The following is a 23462-nucleotide window of genomic DNA, read 5'->3' on the forward strand; positions in this document are numbered from 1 at the left end:
TTACATGTGTAGAATTTTGAAATCTCATTAGCTATGTTTATTTAATTTGTTGAAGAGCATTGTTAGTGCAAATATTTCATGTTCCCTTGCAATGATTCTGGCTTTCATCAACCAAGCTCAATTTTTAAGAAATCAAAAAAAAAATAAATAAGCTCAGGCTGGGTGATCCTAACTTTTAATTCGTGCAGTTTTGACCTTGTCAGCCAGAGATATTGAGATGAAAACACCTAATTTTTTGCTTTTAATTTTTTAACTGATACATGAAATAAGTGGTAATGGGATGGGTTGACATGCCCCTTAACAAAAAAAGGTGGATTTCCCACAAAAACTGTCTCCGGCCACCTACAGGCCAGTTGGTGTATAGTAACATAAATTAATTTATTGTGTGGCCCCCCATGAGCGGAATTCCACAGAACTTGGCGTGCATACAGGTCCTACTTCCAATTTCGTGCAGTTTTGTATGTTATAATACCTTCAATTACACCACCTCAAAACTATTTACATGAAATTGGTTATGGAATGGGTTGGCATGGCCCTTGAGATCAACATTGGTCAAACCCTCACTGGAGGGGTCCAATTCAGCAGGAGCTACAGATCAAAACGAAAAACGATGGTTCCATGCTATCCATGTACATGTCCATTTCATTATTTTCAGTGTCTCCACATGCGATCTTTATTTGAAGTAATTATGTTAAAAATTCATAAGAAGGTTTTTACGTCCTTCCAGAAACTGCACACACAGCAAGGCTGTCAGTGGAGAGGCTTAGAAGCCTATCCGCAGGATTACACTGGGAGTGCACAAGGAAGCGGTAGATACTATCGTCACTTAGAGGATATTTTGAAAAGGCATAGCACTAAAATGGATCAGATAGTTGTGTTTTCAGCTCTCCTTTTTCAATTTCTCTGAGTCTGTGTTAGAAATGTGTATTTGCGAGGACATGCAGTACTCTCTGTGCTCAGTGACTCAACACACTGTAGTTTTTCTTTTCAACTCTTCTTTTAGTCTCGTCTTAATCTTGTCGTTTTCAAACAAGTCTGTCAAGCAGATCCTGTCTCAACATTTACAATAATAATGTAAGTTTACAATAAATACTTTTACTGTAAACAAGCAGTGCCCTCTGTGTCCAGTAGCATCACCTGGTCTGGGTTTGTCACCTAGACTGTATAAAATTACCCTGGAAATCCAGAGTTTTCGCTCTAAATTTTCGAGCTACATTTTAATTTGCTCGCGAGTGGCGATGAGTAATGATGCTTATTACCTATGCCCGTGAAACCGAGCTGCACCAATCCCATCGGTGTGTCTGATGTAGGCAGGCCAGAGGCGAGCTAAACAGATGATTACAGCGCTGCAAGGTCGATGTCCGGAAACATTGGTCGTAGTGTTATCCGATTGCGTCGACGTCCGGAATCGGTCAGTAAACATTGGTCTAGTGTTACCCAATTGCGTGCAGTGATATATTCAAATGTGCCGCCCCTTGAGTTGGGCCATTTTCATTTCTCGTAGCCAGACCCTTAATCTTTCTGATTGAGCCTGGTCCTTCAGGCTAGTATAAAATACTGTAGGTTTGTCAAGCAGATTTAGATTGGACATCATAAGCATTGGAGATTATTTTAACTCTCCGAGTTCTCATGGCCTTATGGCTTGTGTCGTATGTAAAAAAGCAAAGAAAAACAAAAAAACATTTGCGACAACACCACCCGGTAAATCCTGTCCCTCTGCTTAAGCAATTGAAACAGCTTCTGCTCTCTCTGTGATGACTGACACTGCAAACAAGCTGCACACACACTGTTCAGATGCTTCAATGATTCAACAGTTTCCACCACCACCATCAAGCTGGCTTTGTTTGTGGCAGTAGTTGCATCTTTCTGCTGCAGTAAACTTGATACTTCTGTGAGTTTTGATTAGGTGGATGGATGGTAGACACCTGAGATGATTTATCAGTCTCTTTCAATTTCCATCCAAATGCTGTACATTGGAATAGGAAATCCCAAGTGGAAAAAAAAGATTAAAAGAAGCCAGTTTGTTCACATCAAATTGCATTTGTGGTTAATGTTACCCAGACAGAATCAAGTTTTGAACCCACTGTTGTTCACCTTTCATTTGATTAGATTAGTGTCCAGGTGGAAAATTCACATTTCCCAGGGAGCTGTGGTGCAGCAACATTCGGGTCAAGTACTTACGGGGACTACAGGGAAAAATATACTTTAAAAAAAAATTGCATTTACTTTAGTCCAAATTTTTATGAATGTGCATAAAATATGGGTTTCATTTGGATGGAATCCCAGCTAAATTGCTCTCACTTCAAGGTCAGTCTCCACCATAGTGTCATCTGTACTCCATGTGTTTGCCTCTAAACAGTCATTACAGTATGGCACAGTTTTTCCACTGAATTAGTTTCACAGAAGAGCTAAAGCCTATAGCCGCAGATGGGCTATCCTGTATAGTGCAAGACCACCGAAGATGGATATTTGCATTGTTTTTGTCTGATGTGTCTTTTTGCCTTGTGATTTGACTCTAGATAGAATAAAACCTTTAGATCAGACCAAGTGCAATATCTTTCTTAATGTTGCCTCATTTGATGTAAAATTTTGCCCTCTTCTGTGTGCCTCTGTGCCGTGACTTCATTAAGCCTGTTTATCTTGTTGCTATGATGGCAGTAAATCTGTATTTCTGCGGGGTGTTGATCTCTTCTAGAAAACCTACGCGCTGCAACTGACTCTTAAATTCCCCGGGCGAGGATCTGTGAGCTTTGTACTGTTATTAATTAGGACAGTGATGAGCTCCAGTCACGGAACAGCAAAAATACAGGATGCACATTTTCACCAACAACAATTTCATCAGAAAGGAATTCAGTGAACGACTCATTTTAAAATAATGTTCCAGTAACGTTAATGGAAAACGTTGTGACTAGGGCTATTACAATCATGAGACTGATGATTAAGTGTTATGGAAATAATTGTGATTGATTGATTTGTCTTTTTTTGTTATAAATATTGTTAATATTCTTGCACTTTTGTAATATGAGCCTGGTAATGTAATAATACACATTATTCTCAAGAAGAGACATTTATTAGCATTGATCATTAGAACTTACCGTATAAACAGAGGTTGCATCTCTTCTTGCCTTTTAGACTGTAAACAAAAATTGTACAGGGCTGACATGACTAAAATGCAAATTAAATATACAAAGCCTATTACTGCAATATACAAAGCGCCAGTCAAACCTCAAATGGTGGGAAATGATGTGGACACACTGATGGGTTAGGAAATATGACATTTGTGTTAGCTTCATCCAGCTGTTTCAACACATGAAAGGAAGCAATTGGCTCCAATAGATCAGGTCAGGTGATTGTATTATAATTGTGACGGCCTGGTGGTGAGTGATGGTTGGCAACTCCACCTGACTGAAAGTGATCAAGCCCATTAAACTGCCATATAAGTATGAGGTGGGTAGACATCACCTCCTCACAAGCAGCTAAAAGTGAATTAAATAGCCGTGTGATCAGTATTTTAGACATGGTTATTTAAGCCTGAATGAAGGGAGCCAAAGCTCTAATGAACAGCGTTAATGACCCTAATTTAAAGGTCACCCCCAAGTTGATTACTTCATCCGTCGAGCTTCCTCTCTGTATGCCGCAGGGCGCGCCAGCATCATTTCATTTCGGAGCCCTTGAGAGGAATAATGAATAAGGGCTCCAAATTAAGAGGGACACAGTGTTGTGATGCAGGGCAGTGTGCACCAAAAGCGACCAGGTAAAACGTTATGGATTTTTGTGTCCGTCTCCGTAGCAGTGTCCAGATTGAAGCAATTACATGGAAAGCACTACCTAGCCCAATTGTCAACTCATTTGATGTTCTAAACGCCTGCCACCTCTTCGATGTCATGGAGGCAGACTGGGAGCAATCTTATTAGTGCTACAGCTGAAATGCCATTTTTGTACAATTTGGAGTTCCACTCATTACTTTAGACATTTATAATGAATTAATGAATTATGAATAGACTATTTTGTAACATAATATCCCATGCTGAGATTTGGTATTTAATCAACTTGTTAACTAGTCCCTAATTAACACCACAGGCCTCTATTTATTACTGCTATTTCTAAGTCATTGCCTGTGTTCGGGACATCCATTCATTCAATACATAATGCACAATCTAGAGAATTAGTGGATGTCCCACTTTAAGGCAGTTTTTGACACGCAAAAGTCCATAATATAGAACTATACTTGAAAATGTAGTGAATTATTAATTACCCATTGCCCACTACATTTTATTTTGGTTATCTATCAGTACCCCTTACAGCTTTCTAACAGTTCCCAAAGTCTCATCATGTCTAGAATGTGGGTGTCCAGACGATCATCATGAGAAGCAGCGACCTGTGCGGAATTTAGATATGTGCCAATTATAGCGTGTCTGATTTAGCTAACAAAGTCCTTAAAGCTGCAGTAGGGAGATCAGGGCTAAAAGCAGTACACTAACTACTGAAAACGTAGAAACCTTGCAAACAGCACCAACACCACTACCAGTTTTCTCACCCAAAACAAGGGCAGGAATAGTAGACCCAATAGACAGTGTACTTACTTACGCTGCACTGCTAGATACACTGCAGTAGTGTTTTATACATTTTCGTTTGATGGTCTAATATTTTTCTTTTCTTTTTTTTCCAGGTGAACGGGACAGAGATCGAATATGAGTTTGAAGAGATTACATTAGAGCGGGTAAGCTGCATGTAATGTTTACCTTCATGCTACCGTGCTCATCAACAAGGCTGTATATATCTGAATATCCAACCAATAGCCAACTATAGAAATTGGTTTAGAGAGTGTATCAAGATTTGTATGTGCTGTTGACAAAGCTGTTAATACAGAATTAGCTTTAACATATTGCAGCAAAAATGGTTGAATTAAATGGTAGAAGCAAGCAAGTGTGTATGACCATGATAAAAGACCAAGAACCCTGCAATAGATTTAGTATATGTCAAAAGCAGCCCTTGTGCATGAATGATGCATGGTGTCCCAATCGACAATGTTGAGTTATGTTTTTTACCTTGTCACTGCATTGATCTATGAAGGCCTCATGAAAAACATTGTAAACTAGAGACATCCATTAAAGGCCACCAGACTGTATTTATGAAGTGCCCATTAAAAGCCAACCATCCTCTCTCACCGTCTGTATGTGGGCAGCAGTGAGTAGAATTCAGAATTTCTTCCCATTCTATAAACAATAAAATCTAATCAAATTCAAGTATACAAATACTGCATCTCCATAGCATATGATGTGCAGTTCCAGTTGTCCATAGCATATGATGCAGTCCTCTATTGGCCCTTGTCACTCAGCAGAATGCCTGGATCTACTATTTCAATTGGGCAGACTTGAGAACTTGTCTTTACCTCTAGTTACGGACACATGACTGTGAAGGACTGATAAGGGTCCTGACATTGTTGATGTTTGGAGTCAGGCTGTCCCCTAATTGGGTTTCAGAATTTGCATGATGTGTCCAATGAACATACACACACACACACACACACACACACACACACACACACACACACACACACACACACACACACACACACACACACACACTTGAGCCTCACTGTGCCTAAGCGGCTTAGCCAGCTGTAGATGACATTTTGACAGCTGAAATGAGATCCTCGCTCGCTGAAATCGGAGCACTAACAATAGCAAAGGTCAGTACAAGCAAAGGCAGCGGTGATTTGTCAAGCCGTGATGTCCAATGCCACACAGAGCTGCCTTTTGTGAGGCTCTCAACTCACTCCCTGTACTGGACCTAGATAAAACAGCAGGCTTAAGGGACTGACTGCAGCGGGGGCGATAATTTGACTGCAGTGGTCCATTCTGTCACTGTCACCAGACTGGTAATCTATGACCTCTGCTTTCCACGCCCCGTGCTGGCGCCAGGAGAGGTGGAGTGGAGGCACGGCCGTAAAGCATCGGAGAGGAAGCTGCTGGCTAACGCTAACCTCACAGCCCTCACCCTTTATACTCCCAGACCGATGAAAATCAACTGCTGTCAGTCACCCTGCGGCTGTTGGCTCTCCTTCCAATAGTTTCATTATACACACAACATTCATCATCAACATCACTTGTCATGAACATTTACTGTTGAATATAGACACAAATGTGTGTCCTATTCCTTTAAAATGAGAGTGTTAATCATCTCTATATTCTTAATAATCCTACTATTTGTGTATATATCTGACACTTTCATGTACCATTCACTGAGGTTTGATTGAAGAAGTTAGCATTCACTGTTAGCAGCTATGTTTCATTTCTCTATTTGAATCCTCTACTCAAATGTAGATGCACAGCACTTGAGATATGTCTGTTTGGACCTGCAGAGGGATCACAGCAGCCGAACCAGCCAAACCCCAAAGCACTTGTAAAATCATGCACCTGTGCCTGTCGTGTACCAAGCGATTCACACTGTTATGACGCTCCTGTGCACTAATTGCAGGGAAACTCAGGACTAGGCTTCAGCATCGCTGGCGGCACAGACAACCCCCACATCGGAGATGACCCGGGCATCTTCATCACCAAGATTATCCCAGGAGGGGCTGCCGCTGAAGACGGCAGACTCAGGTGAGCCAATCCCGGGGCAACTGTCGTGTGAACACCCCCACATCATTTCCAGTGCCACTTGCAGACACACAGCAGAAGTGTATGGGGTTAGATGGCAGGAGTGTCGTACTGCATCCTCTCTGTGCCCGATGAAAAGGCAGCCTGTCACTCGCACTTTAACAGAGTCGGATTCCTCACCCACCCACACTGTTGTGCTGCTGCAGGGAAATGCTGACAGTCTCAAGTGGAATTCATCTTTGTTGTTGTGGCTGATTAAAGCGCCCACTGACCACCACATGCCTAATTGCTCTTTGGGGAGCCGTGTTGGCTTTGATTTCTTCCTTTAAATTTATTTATTTATTTATTTATTTATTTATTTATTTATTTATTTTCTCTGCTGATGAATTCACATTTCACATTGTTACTGGATGCTTTAGTATTCTCCTGCTGAAACATCTTTAGAGAGCTCTTTGATCTTGTTTGAATCTGTGTAGTGGTATTAAGAACTACAGAGTCATTTCTTTCACCTATGCTAGTGCAGCAGATTTCCTTTTCTTGGGTTGTCTGATGTGCCGTGTTCATATTCCTCATCAGATAGTGCTCTAGGGTTAAGCTTTAATGTGTTCATAAATCTTTACACATTTAAAGATTGTTTCACAGTTGCTCGCATAGCAAAACTACAACTCTGACCTCCCAGAGGCTTTGAAGTTTTCTTGAAAGTAAATTACTACTTCACACTTCATTAGCACTTATTTTATTTTATTCAGCAGGTGTTACTGTCATTCCGTTCCAGGTTTTCTTTTTTACTTTTGGGTATGTTTTCAAAGGACAAATGGTGATGACCAATCCTTTCCACAGGGATTTATGTTTTTCTCTATGGAGCACCGGTGCTATATTTCCTCTGTAGTCCATGTTGTGGTCATTGGACATGCTTATTAAGAGGTGCGGATTATTGTTATTATAATCTCAATTAGATTAGGGCTGGAAAGCTTTACTGCACTCCTGTTGCCATAGAGCAGCTGTGTTTGACAGCAGTGTGTCCCATGTGGATACTGTGACCCTGGCTCTCCTGTCTTATTGTCCCCAGAGGCAGTCAACTCCCAGTGCGGCCTCCACTACACACACACACACACACACACACACACCCCTCTTCTTTTTATTCTTGTGATGGTAGAATAATGTTCACTGATTTATGCCCAGTTCTTACAGGCCTTTTAAGTCTTGAAGAAGTTCACTTGAAGAAATGATTTGCTTTGTAGCATACACACCGAGCAAAACCTCCCGTATGATTATGTCTTGCTCAAGTAATGATTTGACTGTGCCCGAGCCCATCGCGCGGCCTTTGAGAGACTGGGCTTCTCTCTCTAATGCATGACTTTCTCTGCCTGTCTGGAAAACAGATCATTAATTACACTGTCAGAGTGATTTCCCTGAGGCTTATTACGATCTCAGCTCTTGCAAAGTCAGGCAAGAGGTGTGCATAGAAAATGCATGAAGTGTAATTTGGCTCTCGGAATGGGATTCATTCTCCATTCAGAGAGCATTTGTGCCTTTTTATTGGCTCTCTTTTGAAGTGTCCATTTTCATAGAGTTTGAAATACGGGGGGGCAGAAAAGTGGGAGGCTGTGGAGTGACCTCCCAGAGGTGCGGTGGGCTCCCCAGCAGCAGTGCATACACACACACACACACACACACACACACACATACTCGCATCACACCTACATGCGCGCACACATACTCGCACACACCTACATGCACGCACACACACACACACACACACACACACACACACACACTCACACACACCTACATGCGCACACACATACACACACACACATACTCGCACACACCTACATGTGCACGCACGCACACACACACCACACACACACACATACTCACACACACCTACATGCGCACACACACACACACACACACACACACACACACACACACACACCACACACACACACACATACGCATTTACACATACGCTCCTATCCACACACACACACACACACACACACACACACACACACACACACACACACATACACATACACTCACACACACCTACACCTACATACACACACACCTACATACACACATACGCACACACCTACAGTACATACACGTGTGGTCAAAAATCTCCAGGCACACTCAGGTGTGAGAAAACACTGCAGGTTTATTCACGATACCGGGAGCAAAGTCACTGGTAACAGCACGTTCCAGTAACACTACTCAAAGTTCTCTAGGGCAAGGCCCCATCTTATACACGTTACATTGTGGTAATACAGATCACATAAGTACAATGTTCTTCTCTAAAACTCCCCATACATGCAGAAATACAACAATACATGTACACTTCTTGGACATAGCATGTGATCCATACGCAAGTCATGTGGCTACTCCAAGTAAGTTAGATAATTGTTCAATACAATACAATACATATACATCCTTCAGCATTTTCTTGCCATAGTCCATTTCCTGTCAGGATATTCCTAATATTACTGCCTCAGGCAGAATACCCTTAACTCGTGACAAAAGGGTTTGCATGACCTTTATTAGAAAGTCAAGCAAATGACAGACAAAGCAAAGTTGATGCATAGTATTGAATGTATAGAAAAACATACACAATATATGAAAATGTATTGTTAATCACCTCTATGTAATAAGATTTGTTTAGTAATCCAAAATTTCTACCATACACACACACACACACACACCACACACACACAGACGCATTTACACATACGCTCCTATCCAACTGCAGTGCGTTGGCCTCCGTTGCGAGGTTGTCATCTCATCTTAATCTCCTCTGATCTCCTGGGTGGTCGGGGTGTCCTCTGAGAGCCGCAGCAGCAGTGGCGGAGACTCAGATGGCAGACTGGAGTGGGCGGCGTGCAGGTCGTCTCGTCTCATCTCATCTCATCTCATCTCGCCCGTCTGTCTCTCTCTCTCTCTCTTTCGCACGTGCGCGCTCGCCCGCAGAAGGGCTCCGTGTGGACACAGGGACCCAGCTGCTCGCTGTCGGCGCGAGGCCCTGAGGAGAGTGCTGTCCTCTAACTGCAGCCAGGGCACAGAAACGTCCGACCAAAACCCCTCCCACCCACCCCCCCCAGCACCCCATTTTGGCCTCCCCGCCCACTCTGGATCCTCGGAGAGCCATCTTGACCAGTCCCTGAACCCAATCTCACTGGCCTCTGCGGCACAGCGGGTAGAACAGGCCACTTCCGTTGCCAGGATCTGGGCTTTGTTTCCAGGGAGAGCATGCGTCACACTGATAGAAGTGCAAGTGTGATCTGGGAAGGGGGACAGCATTTGGGGGGAAAAAAGTGTTGAGAAATGGTTCAAAGTGGCTTCTGCCAGAACTGCGTCCTGCCTACAAGTGTATATATAGTAGTGCAAGTTGGTATGTGTGTTTCTTTGCCAGACTAGTGCTGAGACTTCTCTTTCTCTCTTCTCAAAGTAAACAACTGCATCCTGCATTCACACATACTAATAAAAGAGCAAGATGGATTGTGTTGAAATGTTAAAGAGGCGCACTCTCCTTCTCTCTCTCTCTCTCTCCAGAGTGAACGACTGCATCCTGCGGGTGAACGACTCAGACGTGTCGGAGGTGTCCCACAGTAAGGCCGTGGAGGCACTCAAGGTGGCCGGATCGATCGTCAGGCTGTACGTCCGCCGCAGGAGACCCATGCTGGAGACCGTCGTGGAGATCAAGCTCATCAAGGGGCCCAAAGGTGCTCTTCTCCTCTCCGAAATCTGCATCTTGATGATGATGTATTCCCAACTAACTAAGGAAGCAGTTCCTCCATCACTCCTCCGCCCCCCCCCTTCCTCTCCTCTCTGCCCCCACACTCCCTCAGCAGCAGGAGTGCTGGTGCTGATATGTTTTATTTATTATTTAGAAGCTGGCTATGAAGCAGCAGTATGGAGGAGGGGTGTGTGTGTGTGTGTGTGTGTGGGGGGGGCAGCACTCAGGGATTTTACTAGAGTACCTGTAATGTGAGTTTGGGTGGTTTGTCGTCAGCCAGTAATGCAGTATTACAGCACCTTCTGAGGGGGTTGGGAGGCGGGGGGTGTTTTAGTCAAGTTTTTGGCCGGGTGAAGTGTTTCCATCTGCTCCGGTGGAGGTAATTGTGCTCTGGGAAGTCAGTGTACAGGATGCTAAAGAGTTTTTAACAAGGTCTTGCCGCTGGCAATGCAAAGTGAGGCTCTTTTCTTTAAGCTGGAGCATTTTGAATTTTTAAAACTTCCTTAACAGCCACTTCGTATACTCAAGGGCTTTCAAGAGCACCTAATGAGAAACTTTTGACAGCTCATCAGATTTGCTTGTAAGAAACCAGCATAGGTTACTTAATGCACATAGGTTACTTAATGCACCTGGCACTTTCCAGCCATTTCATTCTTTATGTATGTGGAACCAGCATATGTCAGATTATACCTTGCATGGCATTTTCAGAGAGATACCATCATATTGGAAATATGAATGGGAGAGAAAAAAAAATCACATTGGCAGTCAGATTGCAGACCATGAAATGCTATTATTTGCTACCTGAAAGGAATTATACACACCCTCCTTGTTTGGCCATGGCAAGAGGAAGTTCTTATCTTAGTTCTTCTTAAGGCAGTTTGTGTGCTTCCACACCAGTTTACCTGTCATGCTTGGCTGTGTCTCTCCCAAAGGGCTGGGCTTCAGCATCGCAGGAGGGGTGGGCAACCAGCACATTCCCGGGGACAACAGCATCTACGTCACCAAAATTATTGACGGCGGAGCGGCGCAGAAGGACGGCAGGCTGCAGGTCGGAGATCGGTTACTCATGGTGAGTGCCAGATGACACCAGACACTGGCACTGGCCCTCAGTGTTGGTGCGAGCGGGCGTCTGACTAGAGATGGAGGGGGCTGGAGGGTGGAAAGGGGAACAGAGGGAAAGGTAACCAGGGTTACCATAAGGCGCAGGAAAGTTCTAAGCGATGTCACACATGTCTTAGGCTAAAACAGTTTTTGTCACATACAGCAAACATCTCCTCACTATCCGCTAGCTGCCTGTCCCCTGAGCACACCGTAGACAGCCCAGGCTCCACAAATGGAAACAAGAATAAACTTGTGCAACCTGCACCATGAAACATAACAAACAGTGTTCCAGCCAATAACCGACGAGATTGCGGGAGGGGGAGGGAGTAGCGAGCTAGCTCTCTGTTTTGTTTGAAGGTCAACAGAAGTGACATTGCCCAACATCGCTTATAGTACCTTTAAGAGGACCTCCTAGGGCCCTGCACTGATAGGGCGCCTTCACCGAACATAATTAGCATCAACATTAAATATTATATTCTTTCATAAAATTCCTAACGCCATCTCTGAGGGCAACCCACACAAAAAAAGTGACAGGCCGGTTGTGATTATAGACAGGGCTCTGGATGCCTCAACATAGATGCAAGAGGATAGAGACTAATCAAATATCATTCACTGCCTCAGAAAGTAAAAGTCCTATCCCATACTGCATGTTCCAACCATTCCCTAAAGCAGCTTAGTCTCATTAGCACAACTCTTCAGCCAGGTAGATAAGCTAATTCATGAAATCACCTCTGTTGAGTGTACAGGTAGAACTGATACATGGGGCTTTTACTTTCTCAGTTGAGCTGTTTTGAGTGTTAAACACTGACCGTGTCACACCGTCGGAGGTGACACTCAGAAAGGCCACAGTGTGCCGCTGCATCTGGACAGGCCACTCAGACATGACGTGACGTGACGTGGCGTGATGTGAGGTGAAACCCTTGGTGTCCCGCGGGCCCTGTGTGAGCACTGTGCCCCATGGGAGGGTCGTTAGAGTGGAGTCATGTTTAATTAACCGCACACACACCCTCCCTCTGCGCCCCCATCACCCCCCCCCCCTAATCCAATCGACTGGGAGGATTTGCCAGTTCTGTGGGCCATGCTGATTTGCTCCTCTTGACAGCTGGATGGTGAGTTAAAGCGCTTGCATAACCGACGGGACTTCTCTTCCGCTTTTCCACAGGTAAACAACTACACTTTGGAAGAAGTGACTCACGAGGAAGCTGTAGCCATATTGAAGAATACGTCTGATGTAGTCTATTTGAAGGTGGGCAAGCCTACCAGCGTTTACTTATCGGATCCCTATGGGCCTCCTGATATCACACATTGTAAGTTTTTTTTTGTTCTTTTGCCTTTTTTTTTACTTTCTCTTTCCCCCTCTCTTTCTTCTCTAGTGATCTAGTACTTATTCTTTACCCTTTGGTATCATCAGTTAAAGTGACTACAGTCATTAGTTTTATATGTTGAATTTGTGCCCTTGTACTGTGTGTGCATCTAATGTACACAAACCTGTTCTCAGTTGTCTGTCTGCTGCTAGTAGTGTGTTGTAGTAGTAGTAGTAACAGTAGTAGTAAGTAGTTATACTTAGATTGTATATTTTTTTTTTGTAGGCTCAGTAGGAGCAGTCTTTCCACAGAATAGTAAGTGAACTTAAAGGACAATTCCGGTGTGATATTGACCTAAAGTGTGTTGAAACATGATACCGAGTGTGAACGTATGTCTCATAGCTCATCTCGGCTTGTCCCCTGCACTTAGAAATCTGGCGGTGTGTGTGTGTGTGTGTGTGTGCTGTCTCTCTCCACCAGCGTTCTCTCCAGCCATGGAAAACCATATCTCTTCCCCCGGCAACAACGGTACCCTGGAGTACAAGTCCAGTCTGCCGCCCATCTCCCCAGGAAGGTACTCCCCCATCCCCAAACACTTGCTCGGGGAAGAGGACATTAACAGGTTGGATGGTTTTTCCTTCTTACGGTAATTACCTCCTCTCCTACCAGACGCCAGTGGCCACAGGTAGATTATCTGTCCACCACCCCACCCCCTCCTCTCGTTGTCCTGTGGAAAACCCAAAGGCGATCTGAAAAGAAATCACCACCACAGTGATTGGGATTGCTTTTGAGTTTTGTTGGTCCCTTCACTGTTTCTGTCCCACTGTCCCAAGCACTGTTCCGAGTGTCTAGTTTCTGTCCCGTTTTCATTGATTCTCCCCCTGTCTGTCTAGCTATGTTTATGATCAAGTGGCCCTGTCACCTGCTAGTAGAGGGGTCACTTGAATGTAGTTCTAGATCATACGATTTCTCTTACTTTTGGGCAAATATCACTCCTAAGAGAATACATTTCCCTTCATCTGACTGTGTGACTCAACTGTTCTCAACAGTTTCACTGTCTCTTCAAAATGAAAAAAATCAGAGCTGACTATGCTCTATAATTAAACTCGAAGTACAGTATGTGTTACCTATTGTCTAACTTTGGGTGCGTTTGTAAACTGCTACACCACTCTGAAACCTTTGTGAATTCAGCGTGTTGTTAGAATTGTTCATTTATTCAGAGCATCAGACTTTTGGACTCTGGTCACTCCAGCTGAAGGGACAGAGCGGGAGAGTGTCACATCAGTCTAACTGAAACTGAGGAAATAGGACAAATACACTCTTATTTACAAACTATAGGCCGTAGTTGTCAAGCTCTTGAAATGAATCAGAACCCCTCCCCCCTTTTGAAACCCGCTGTTTGAATTAATTCAGTTATGAGCCATGTGAAACTGTTAATTCATAGGGAGATTGAACGTTTGTCTTTTTCAAACTGCAGACTATTCCATTTTCAGTGCCAGATTGAATTTACGAGCGGATCCATGGATTGTGTTCTATTTCTTTTTCGTGATAAATATCTAGCATCAGATATAATCATGCACAGTTAGCAGTTGTTTTCCGGTAGTTATTCACTTAGTGTGCCTTTAACAACCCTGAAATGTGCTCCAAGCCTCATGTGCTTCTGGGACTAAAATTAGGGCATTGTTGTGGCCATATCCCCCTTGTGAAGTGTATTTCTCTGAGTTAGCATGGCTTATTTTAACACGCCTCTTATGGTAGTAGATGGTAATGGAGTTTATTTTTGTGTTCGGAGCTGTTTTTGGGAAGCATATGTTTTGCGCCAGGCGGTTTGTTTTTCTGAGCGAATGCTCCTCTGCGAAGCTTTAGTGTCAGCACAGTGTGCACTCAGACTCATTAGGAGATTCCACTTCCTGGCTCTCTCTCTCTCTATCTTTTCTCTAAACTCCTGCGCTCCCCTTCCCCTTACTCTTTCTCTCCCTCCCTCCCTCCATCCCTTTCTCCTCCTTTCTCTTCTTCTCACTCTCTCTCTTCTCTTCTCTCCTCCGTTCCAAAGGATACATCAGGAGTCCTTCTCTTCCTCTCTGGCCTTATAACCCCTTCCTTGATCCCAGGTCTCAGGTGCTCTGCCGTAGCTGTGAAAGTTGACTCCCTTTAATGACTAGAAACTAAAGCCCAGCCTCTCCTTCTGGCTACATTAAATGAGCTTTATTACACGGCTCTTCAGAGTGCTGCAGAAAGTTCCATTCACATGAATGGGCCTTCCCAACGTTCGGGCCTATGTTAAATCTACATAAATCACCGGCAAAGCATTTAATCACCGCTGTCAATGGCAACGGGTTTTGTGCTTCTGATTAATGTCTTTCATATCACTACGCAAGGACTGGAACTTCATTCAAACGTGAAAGCAGACGGTTGATCAGCTGTGTTCTAAAGAATGTTTGATTCAAGTTCAGCAGCGTGTGTTGTTACTTTTAACTATTTGTTTCTCAGCAAATGCCACGATGAACGGTAACAAATAGGCTAGGTTATGTAGGCTAAAGTCATATCGTGGGGAGTTTATTATTTCGTTTTGGCAAGTAGCCGTGTAATAAGCGGGATAATGTATAGAACGCCGGTAATTATTGGAACATAAGTCCCTTCAGGACGAAACAAGACCTGTCGGGACTTATGTTCCGATAATTACCGGCGTTCTATACATTATCCCTTACATATCACTCTCTCTCTCTCAAGACTGAATGTATTTTTGCATACACCAAAAAAATACAGCACAAAAGCAAGTAGGTCATGGTGCAGACAAGAGATGTTTGTGTGTGTGTACTTGCATTTGCTAGGCGTCACTAGTCAGATGTTTTGTCTGGGGAAGGTGCTGTGCATTACAATAAGGCCGTCTTGAGCAGGAGTGCATAGAGTCTCAACTTCTCTTGGCTGCATCTCAGTATGCTCAGTTGAATGCCCACTTTCAAGATCCAACTTTATTCACACATACAGTATCTCTGTTAGCCAGAGAAAAGTGCTGTTTCTAAAAGCCTGATGCTAGTCTGCCCTTTTTAAATGTGTCACCATGCTTTTACATGGTTCAAACTTTTAAAATGTCTTTCACAAAGTCTGTCCCCACTCCTGCCCATTGCACCTTTTTAGAAGTTTTCACACAGAAAGTAAAACCAGTAAAAGATTTCAGATGGTGACCCCTCACTAAGCTTTTTAACAGGGGATTAAAGACCGTCCCTCTCTTGGGCTAAGAGGTTTACGTGGTCCCGTTGCTTCTCATAGGATGGGCTAATCTTTGGATTTAGCCGACTCATCTACCCCATCTGCAATAGACAAGGAGAGCAACTGAAAGCATAGAGCAGTGTTGAGAGTAAAGTAAGAAGTCAGTGTGCTTGGTATTGCTATATATAGCTATACAACCTAATTTTAACATCTTTAAAATAATATTACGTCAGAGTTATGAAATGACCATGTGTAATGATTTTGATAGAGAATTAGCTCTCAGGAACCAGGGCAGTCTCTGGCGATATAACACAAACCAGTACACTGGCCTGTGTGGTCTAGTAAGACTTTGCTTGTCGGCTTTGCCAGCCAGCCTCAGATCATGAAAAATGAATATGGCTGGCTGTTTGGGAGGCCTCCATGAGAGAGCTAAACTCGGAGCAGGGCCGCTAAAAGGTCATCTCTTTCTCAGCCCGCCGCCCCCGACGCCACAGCCGCCATTTCCATACGACCTCCATGAATGTTTTAGAGGCGTAAGTAAGTGGGGCGCTCTCCCAGCACTGCTCCCTGAGCTCCTCTGCTGCGGCGTAGGCGGGCAGCAGGCTCTGTGCTGTGGCCGCCTCAATGTAGGAACCCAACCTCTCAAGTGTGTAGAAACTCCAGGTTTCGAAACGAAGGTCTGATTGGTCGGGCCTCAGTGGCGGCATTTTAGAACGCGGCCGTGGACGCACACTCATGGTTGAATTTGTGGCTGTGGTCCGAAATGGGTCGATAAAAGTGTTTGAAATGAAATAGGGTGTGGTCAGTTTTAGTTTTTAGTGATCGTCCAAATCAAATGTAGGGAACTAATCAATGCACACATCACAGACAGTATCCATTTGAAATGGCTTTCTCACATATTATGTGGTTCACCACAAGGTTTTGGTTATGACAAGTGATTGCACAAGAGATTTTTGATGTTTCTATGCACAGCACTGCTGATACTTTACTCTTTGCATCTCAGATATCTAGAGCTAACAAGCAGTCATACATGTCTGCTATTCCATATTATTACCATACATGTCAGCTGTATACCAGCTATGCAGATCTTCATTGTAACAGCACTCCACATCAATGAGATTGCTTGAATGTTACGCAAACTGATAATTTTTTTTCAGGATCACTATTTAAACTAGCTTGACTGGTATAGTTAAGTTTGCACTTAAAGAACACAGATTCCAGTCCATATTGCATATAGACAGCATACGCGTTTTCAGAAATTGGTCTTAAAGTTACAAGTTCCTACTTGGAACATAATGGTCCTGTACATGCACCTGCTTGCTCAGTGCTCTATGCAGAATAGATGGCCCCGTCTGCCATGTTGCCACAGTGCGGTTGTCATTTGTCATTATGATGTTACCTCAGCGTCTGTCCGGCGGCCAGCTCGCGACGCAGGCTGATTTCTGGCTGTGAGACGGCCAACTGGTGTCAAACCTGGAGAGAAGCATGCCACTCTCTTGGCATTCGGCTGTCTTGCAGCATGCTCACTTGGCTCCTGCCACTGCTGTGACACGTTACGCACAAACACCAAGAAATCCTGTGATGTCTGCAGGAGCCAAGGAGTGTAGGATTGGGTCCCTGCGTCTCAAACACGTCGCTCAGTGGGCTCCCCCTTTAAAGGTGGAATTTCGCAGTTCTGCTGAAATGGTGGTTGATATTTGTGCGCAAAAGCTAATCGATTACCTGTCACTTTCGTGCTTGTGAAGGAATGTCTTTGTTGGCTTGCACTGTCTAATGCTTTGTCCCAATCAATATGTTTTTTAACCCACACACTGGATGCGTAGCTAAAAGACCATGGATTACACTCATGGATTCTACCGTTTCAACTATGACACTGATCACACGTCATGAAACATATAGAATGAAGTAGTTAAAGTGGATGTTTTGCATAATTTTGAAGGCAGAGAGACAGATGGACAGAAAAGAATTGGGTAATATAATGGATGATTTACAAGAACTAGGCAAACAGGAATGCAAATGAGAAGATGATGAGAGAGGGTATAAAATGAGGATCCAAATGTCTTGTCTGCAGAGGGGAGCAGAGGAGAGCAGAGGAGAGCAGAGGAGAGGAGAGGAGAGGAGAGGAGAGGAGAGGAGAGGATATACTGCAAGGCAGTGCTGAGGGCTGAAGAAGCCCAGAGGAGATGTCAGGATGATTTAGCACAGCCAGCCACACCGAGATCATCTGCCAGCGCAGAGGCATGGCTAATGCAGCCCTGCAACCACCCAGCACAGCGGAGCTCACAGCACCCTCACAACAACACACTCCCATCTCGGCACAGCTCAGTGCTGCTGCATGCGCTGCCACAGCCCAACACAACGCATCGGCCAGGGCACCAGGAACAGCCAGCGCTTTCTTGCTGTATAGTCCAATAACAGTAGTCTGAGTAGGTGATCGACGTCCTGTGGTGCGTTTCCCAAAACCATAGTTGCTAACTAAGTTGATGAGAGAGGGTATAAAATGAGGATCCAAATGTCTTGTCTGGTCTAACTAAGTTGATGAGAGAGGGTATAAAATGAGGATCCAAATGTCTTGTCTTGTCTAACCTGTTAGCAACTTTGTTGGTTGCAATGCAATTTCCCATTGCCAACCAACTAAGTTGCTAACAGGTTAGCAACTATGGTTTTGGGAAACGCACTCCTGTACAATAAAGCAGCTTTAGGATGACCTGGTACATGGAAGAGCAAAGATTTGACTCTCCACACTGATGAGGGTGTGAGGACTTTGTTGGCATGTAGTCTGTCTTTCAGTTTCAGTGAGTCGCTGTTGTTTTTTTCAATCCTGTTGTTTGTTACTCGCTCTGTTGTGCTGTCCTGTGTGACTCATCTAGATGTTTGCTGTCCAACATTTTGTCACATTTGATCACATGTGATCACGTTTAGTCATACAGTATATTATGAATGCATTTTTTTAGGTGTACCAACAGATATTTTAACTCAAGCTTGGATTGCATACAGTAGATATTTTCACATTTCAAGACAGCGTTGGTTGACTGTACTGAATGACATATTTTTTCTCCAATCAGAAATGCCTCGTTAGATGATGGGGAGGGTCACAGGTTTGAGTCCCAGCACTTCCAGTTGAGGTGAGAGTCTCATGGGAACAGACATTGACTTCAGTGGAAAAGTTATTTTAGGCTGTGCAGACACTCTGTTGTCGCTGGTGATTTTCCACTGAAGATTCACACACACAGTTCTTGTCACACACTTGTTCTCATCAGGTTTCAAACTAACATCAACACAGTCATGGAAAAGAGGAAGCTGTGGGTCAAGCAGCTATAGTGTCCGTAAATACTTAAAATGATTCAAAGGGTTTGAATCTGACCTGTATTTCGGAGTCTTTCTCTCTCCCCACTTAACCTCCTGTCTCTTCACTGTCCTGCCTCAATAAAGGCAAAAGTTCAAATATACTTTAAATAAAAAAATGAAAGAAAAAAAAACATTCACTGTATTTAGTTGCTTGCGATGCTTTGCATTCTGCATGAAGATACAGTACCCTGCACGAAAAAATGAGGCAGAGGGAAAGGGAGAGAGAGAGAGAGAGAGAGAGAGAGAGAGAGAGAGAGAGAGAGTGAGAAACAGAAACTGGTGGAAGACACTGTAAGGAGGATGTTCTGTTCAGCTCTTTGGATGCTGTTGTGGTCCAATATAGGACTTTGCCAGGGTACCTTTGCAACGGAAATGCACAGAACTGTTTGCACATCTGCACACATTTTAAGCCTGTGTAAAAACCTTGAGCAAAAGGTTTTTACCCAAAATGATCATAAATTGAGGATACGTTCAGACAGTTCAAGACCAGTAGACCGGCACACTTTTATTTTCTTTGGCTGCCCTCTTTCTCAGTTATTGTCATATTGCAGGTATCTTTTTGGCAGTTCGTTTTTTGTTGGTTTGCTTGTTTTTGTTTTTTTTCCATATTCTGATGATCAGGTGAGTCAGGTGTTCAGCTCACTCACAGCTTTTTAGACGGACCCGTTCTCTTTGTGTGATCCAGAAATGTCTTTGTGTGAGTCGGTGTGCTCAGAGGAAGGGGCCTCCTTCTAAGATAGTGTGTGTACTAGATAGTAAAAGTCTCACAAAATCCCGCTTTACTAGTGCCCTAATTCACTAATCATGACCTGGCACCCTCCTCTTAACCTTGTGCACGCTACAGATGCACTTCTCTGCCTTGTCTCCTTACCCCTGGTCTCTTGTTCTCTCTTTCTGCACAACTAACATTAACAACTTAACCACTCTCTCTCTTTCTTTCTTTCTGTCTCTCTCTCACACTCTCTCTCTCTCTCTCTCCCTCCCTCTCCCTCTCTCTGTCTGTCTCTTTCTGTCTGTCTTGCTGCTCTCTTGTCTCTGCCACCAGGCCTCCAGAGCCAGTTTACAGCACTGTGAACAAACTGTGTGAGCTGCACCTTCTCCCCGCCTCTATTCCCCCCTGGAGCACCCCACCCCTTCCCTCATTTCCACTTAGGTCTGCTCCCCGACTCCGAGATCACAAGGTACTGCACCACCACCAGCACCACCCTCTGCCTGCTGCACTGCATGCCCACCTGCCCTGCACCTTCCTTGGCTGTCCTGCATGCTCCCTTCCCATGTCCCTTCTGGTCCTTACTGAAACATGTGCCATGATAGAAAAGACTTCTTAAAAATCCCTTTTTACCAGTAGGTTTTTGCATGGATTGTTTTATTAAGGGTGCTTTACTGTAGGCCTATGTTCTTCATAGTCCTCTTCAGAGGACCAGTCTTAGAGCTTCAGAACGTAAGCTACAAACAGATCTCCTGATTTTTTTCAGATGTACGCAACTACAACAAGGTGGCGTAAACCAAACCTGCAGATTGAGTCTGACACTATCAGAGGCTTGTTAGGAACAGAAACATTAGGAGTATGCAGAGCCGTATACGGCTCTGGGAGTATGTAACGATTGAGCTGTTGGCAGTTTAATGTCACAGTTGCAACCATGACAACCACAGAACAAGCTGGGCACGATAAAATCAAACGTGTTTGATTGAATCTGGATTGCATCAACAGTGGAAAGAATCGCAAAGGATTCAAGCCCACGACTACCACTGGTTATCTGATTGTAACCAATGTTCCATTGTTTCAAAATAGAAAATCTTGAGGTCTGTTTGCAGCTTTAATTCTCACACACTAGGCAATGTTCATAGATATCCTGAAATGCAAATCTTTTTTAAAAAAATGTTCCTTAATGCATGTGTGTTTTACTTGACACTTGATTTCACTCGGTACTTGATTTTTTTTATGTGAATGCTGTCAGCATTGCATCATTATCTGGAGTATCAGTGTTTATTTGTTGTTATCTGTTGATGCATATTGACTGCGGTCAAGGACCGTTGGGAAATTTGCCCATAGCTGTCACCCTTTGCTGAGTGCATCCTAATTCTGATTGAATTGATTGTAGTATAGCTGCATGAACCTTGTCATTTATTGGCCCCTTCTCCCACACCTCCCCCTGAAATGGGAATACACTTGAATAGGACAAAAGGTTTTGTGATATACAGTATATTATTTTTTAATTTCTTTAAATATAAAACACAATTTTATATACCGGTATGTATGTTTGGACTGCAGTGTGTCCAATTTGTGTGTGTGTAGTGTGTGGAGAGGAGCCTGATTCTGTTTTTGCCTTCGGAAAAATTCCCAAAGACCGTGTCACTTAATGATGAGTGGCGCGCACTGTAACATATTAACTCACAATTATCTGGTTTGATGACACTTGCGTGGTCTGTTGCTCCACTCAGAAGCACTCAGGGACTATTTTTAAAATCTTCCAACCTTGTTTCTGTGGGTCTGCGTGCCTTGAAATCTGACTTGTCCATTTGTAGCCAGAATAGAAAACAACAGCAAATCTCTACCAGCTCTGGCACAGACATGTGCTTATTTTACATTAAAGATGAATGGAAAGAACAGATCGCCACAATCAGGCAATGAAATGCTAAATGAACAAGCTCAGCCAGCTTTTGAACTTTTAGAGGGAGAACTAAATGTGTTATAAGCTATAAATGAGAAGTAAGAAAACACCATAACAGTGTGCTTGGATTCACAATGGCAGTTTTGACATGTTTTCAGACGTCAATGGACATGGGACTAACTGCCTCGTGATTTTTGATAGTCCATGTTGATTGGTCAGCAGTGGATTGAATCCCTCCAATCCTGTGTCATAATTCATGACTTAGCCCTGACAGGCTCTGTGTGTCTGAGTGCATACATCATGATACTACAGACCGTAAGGGGCCTCTCTCCATCTGTCCTGAGAATAAGATGTGCCATCAGATGGATGTGGCTGTTAGAGTGTTTTACTGTGAGCTGTCCGGTGTTAACAGTCTGCGTCATGCTGAAACAAAAACAGAGGACATATTGATTTCAGTGTTGTGGTCAGTGTTACAGTGACCATTGGCTTTAGACGAGAGGGCAGAAATCATACACTGCAATGGTCTGACATGAGAGCAGTAAATTGCATGGTGTGTGAATTATCCACTGAGCGTAATGCCACACTTAATGCCGTAATATATTTCATATAACGCAGATGCCCTCACAAGGTCTTGTTTCACGCACGTTACATTGTGAAAGACATCAGTTAAAACAAACCTAAAACAAACAAACAAGACAAATGTACTGTCGTCAAGCACGTTGTGCTCCGTCATCATGCTCTCTCCTCAAAAGATACAACGTGTAACTCTGCATCTCGTTGTTCTGTATGTCAGTTATCCCATTGGCCAATTACTCCAGGGGACACGTTGGTTGCTGTAATGTAACGTAACAATATGCCTTGCAGTCTGATTTCCACCCCGGCCTGTGAGTTCTGTGCAGTGCCCTCGGTGCCAGGAGCCCGATGCATAGCCCGTTTCCTGTTTCTAATCCAATTATCGCCCGGAGAGCGATGCTGTAGTGAACAATCTGCTCCACTGAACCGGCAAATAATCAAACTGTCTCTTTAAAGTCCCCCTGCAGAATGCAAAAGTTCAAGGGAGTTTTGCACCAAGGGGCAAATTACTGTTTGGAAGAGTTTAGACATTTTGCTTCTCTACTGCAAGTGCAGATTGCAGCTCAAGTGGGTCTGTAACAGTATCTGACTCATGATCTGATCGTGCACCAAGAGAGGCTCTTTGAAAAAAGCCAAGCACTGGTCTCTAAATCAGTCTGTCTTTTGAAGTCTCCAAGATTCTAACAGTTTGTGGCAGCTGGGTTTATGACAGTGGTCCCCAAACTTTTTCTTCCGAGGGCCAGCTCACTATGCCTGGCTCTAAGAGAGGGCCAGAGACTCAGAGTATATCAACCATAAATAGCTTAATGCTGTGAACAACAGCAGTCTACCTTAGTTGAATATTCCATTACATTTAATCATCACTGCAATTTAATACAATTGCTAGCTGTGTTTATGTTGCCACCATGCCATATCAGTGTAAAATTAAGTGCTCAAATGAAATAATACTAATAAAAAGACTCTGTTTCTTTGCATA

At 43.7% G+C, this 23462-nt stretch overlaps 1 protein-coding gene across 22 annotated transcripts in view; it reads left to right on the forward strand.

Moving 5' to 3' along the window:
* Positions 1-23462, forward strand: part of dlg2 (discs, large homolog 2 (Drosophila)) — a 186417-nt gene that overhangs the window by 117837 nt on the left and 45118 nt on the right. For 16 of the 22 annotated variants that reach the window (XM_048237879.1, XM_048237880.1, XM_048237883.1 and 13 more), the window contains 7 exons: positions 4670-4720; positions 6481-6605; positions 10155-10324; positions 11271-11407; positions 12602-12746; positions 13224-13389; positions 19019-19078. In XM_048237879.1, coding sequence (XP_048093836.1) covers positions 4670-4720; positions 6481-6605; positions 10155-10324; positions 11271-11407; positions 12602-12746; positions 13224-13389; positions 19019-19078 — 854 coding nt within the window. The remainder of the gene's footprint in view (positions 1-4669; positions 4721-6480; positions 6606-10154; positions 10325-11270; positions 11408-12601; positions 12747-13223; positions 13390-19018; positions 19079-23462) is intronic. The other 6 variants (XM_048237887.1, XM_048237892.1, XM_048237901.1 and 3 more) reach the window with 3 other exon arrangements.

This window comes from Alosa alosa, chromosome 2, assembly GCF_017589495.1.
Source record: "Alosa alosa isolate M-15738 ecotype Scorff River chromosome 2, AALO_Geno_1.1, whole genome shotgun sequence".
NCBI classification, from domain to species: domain Eukaryota; kingdom Metazoa; phylum Chordata; class Actinopteri; order Clupeiformes; family Clupeidae; genus Alosa; species Alosa alosa.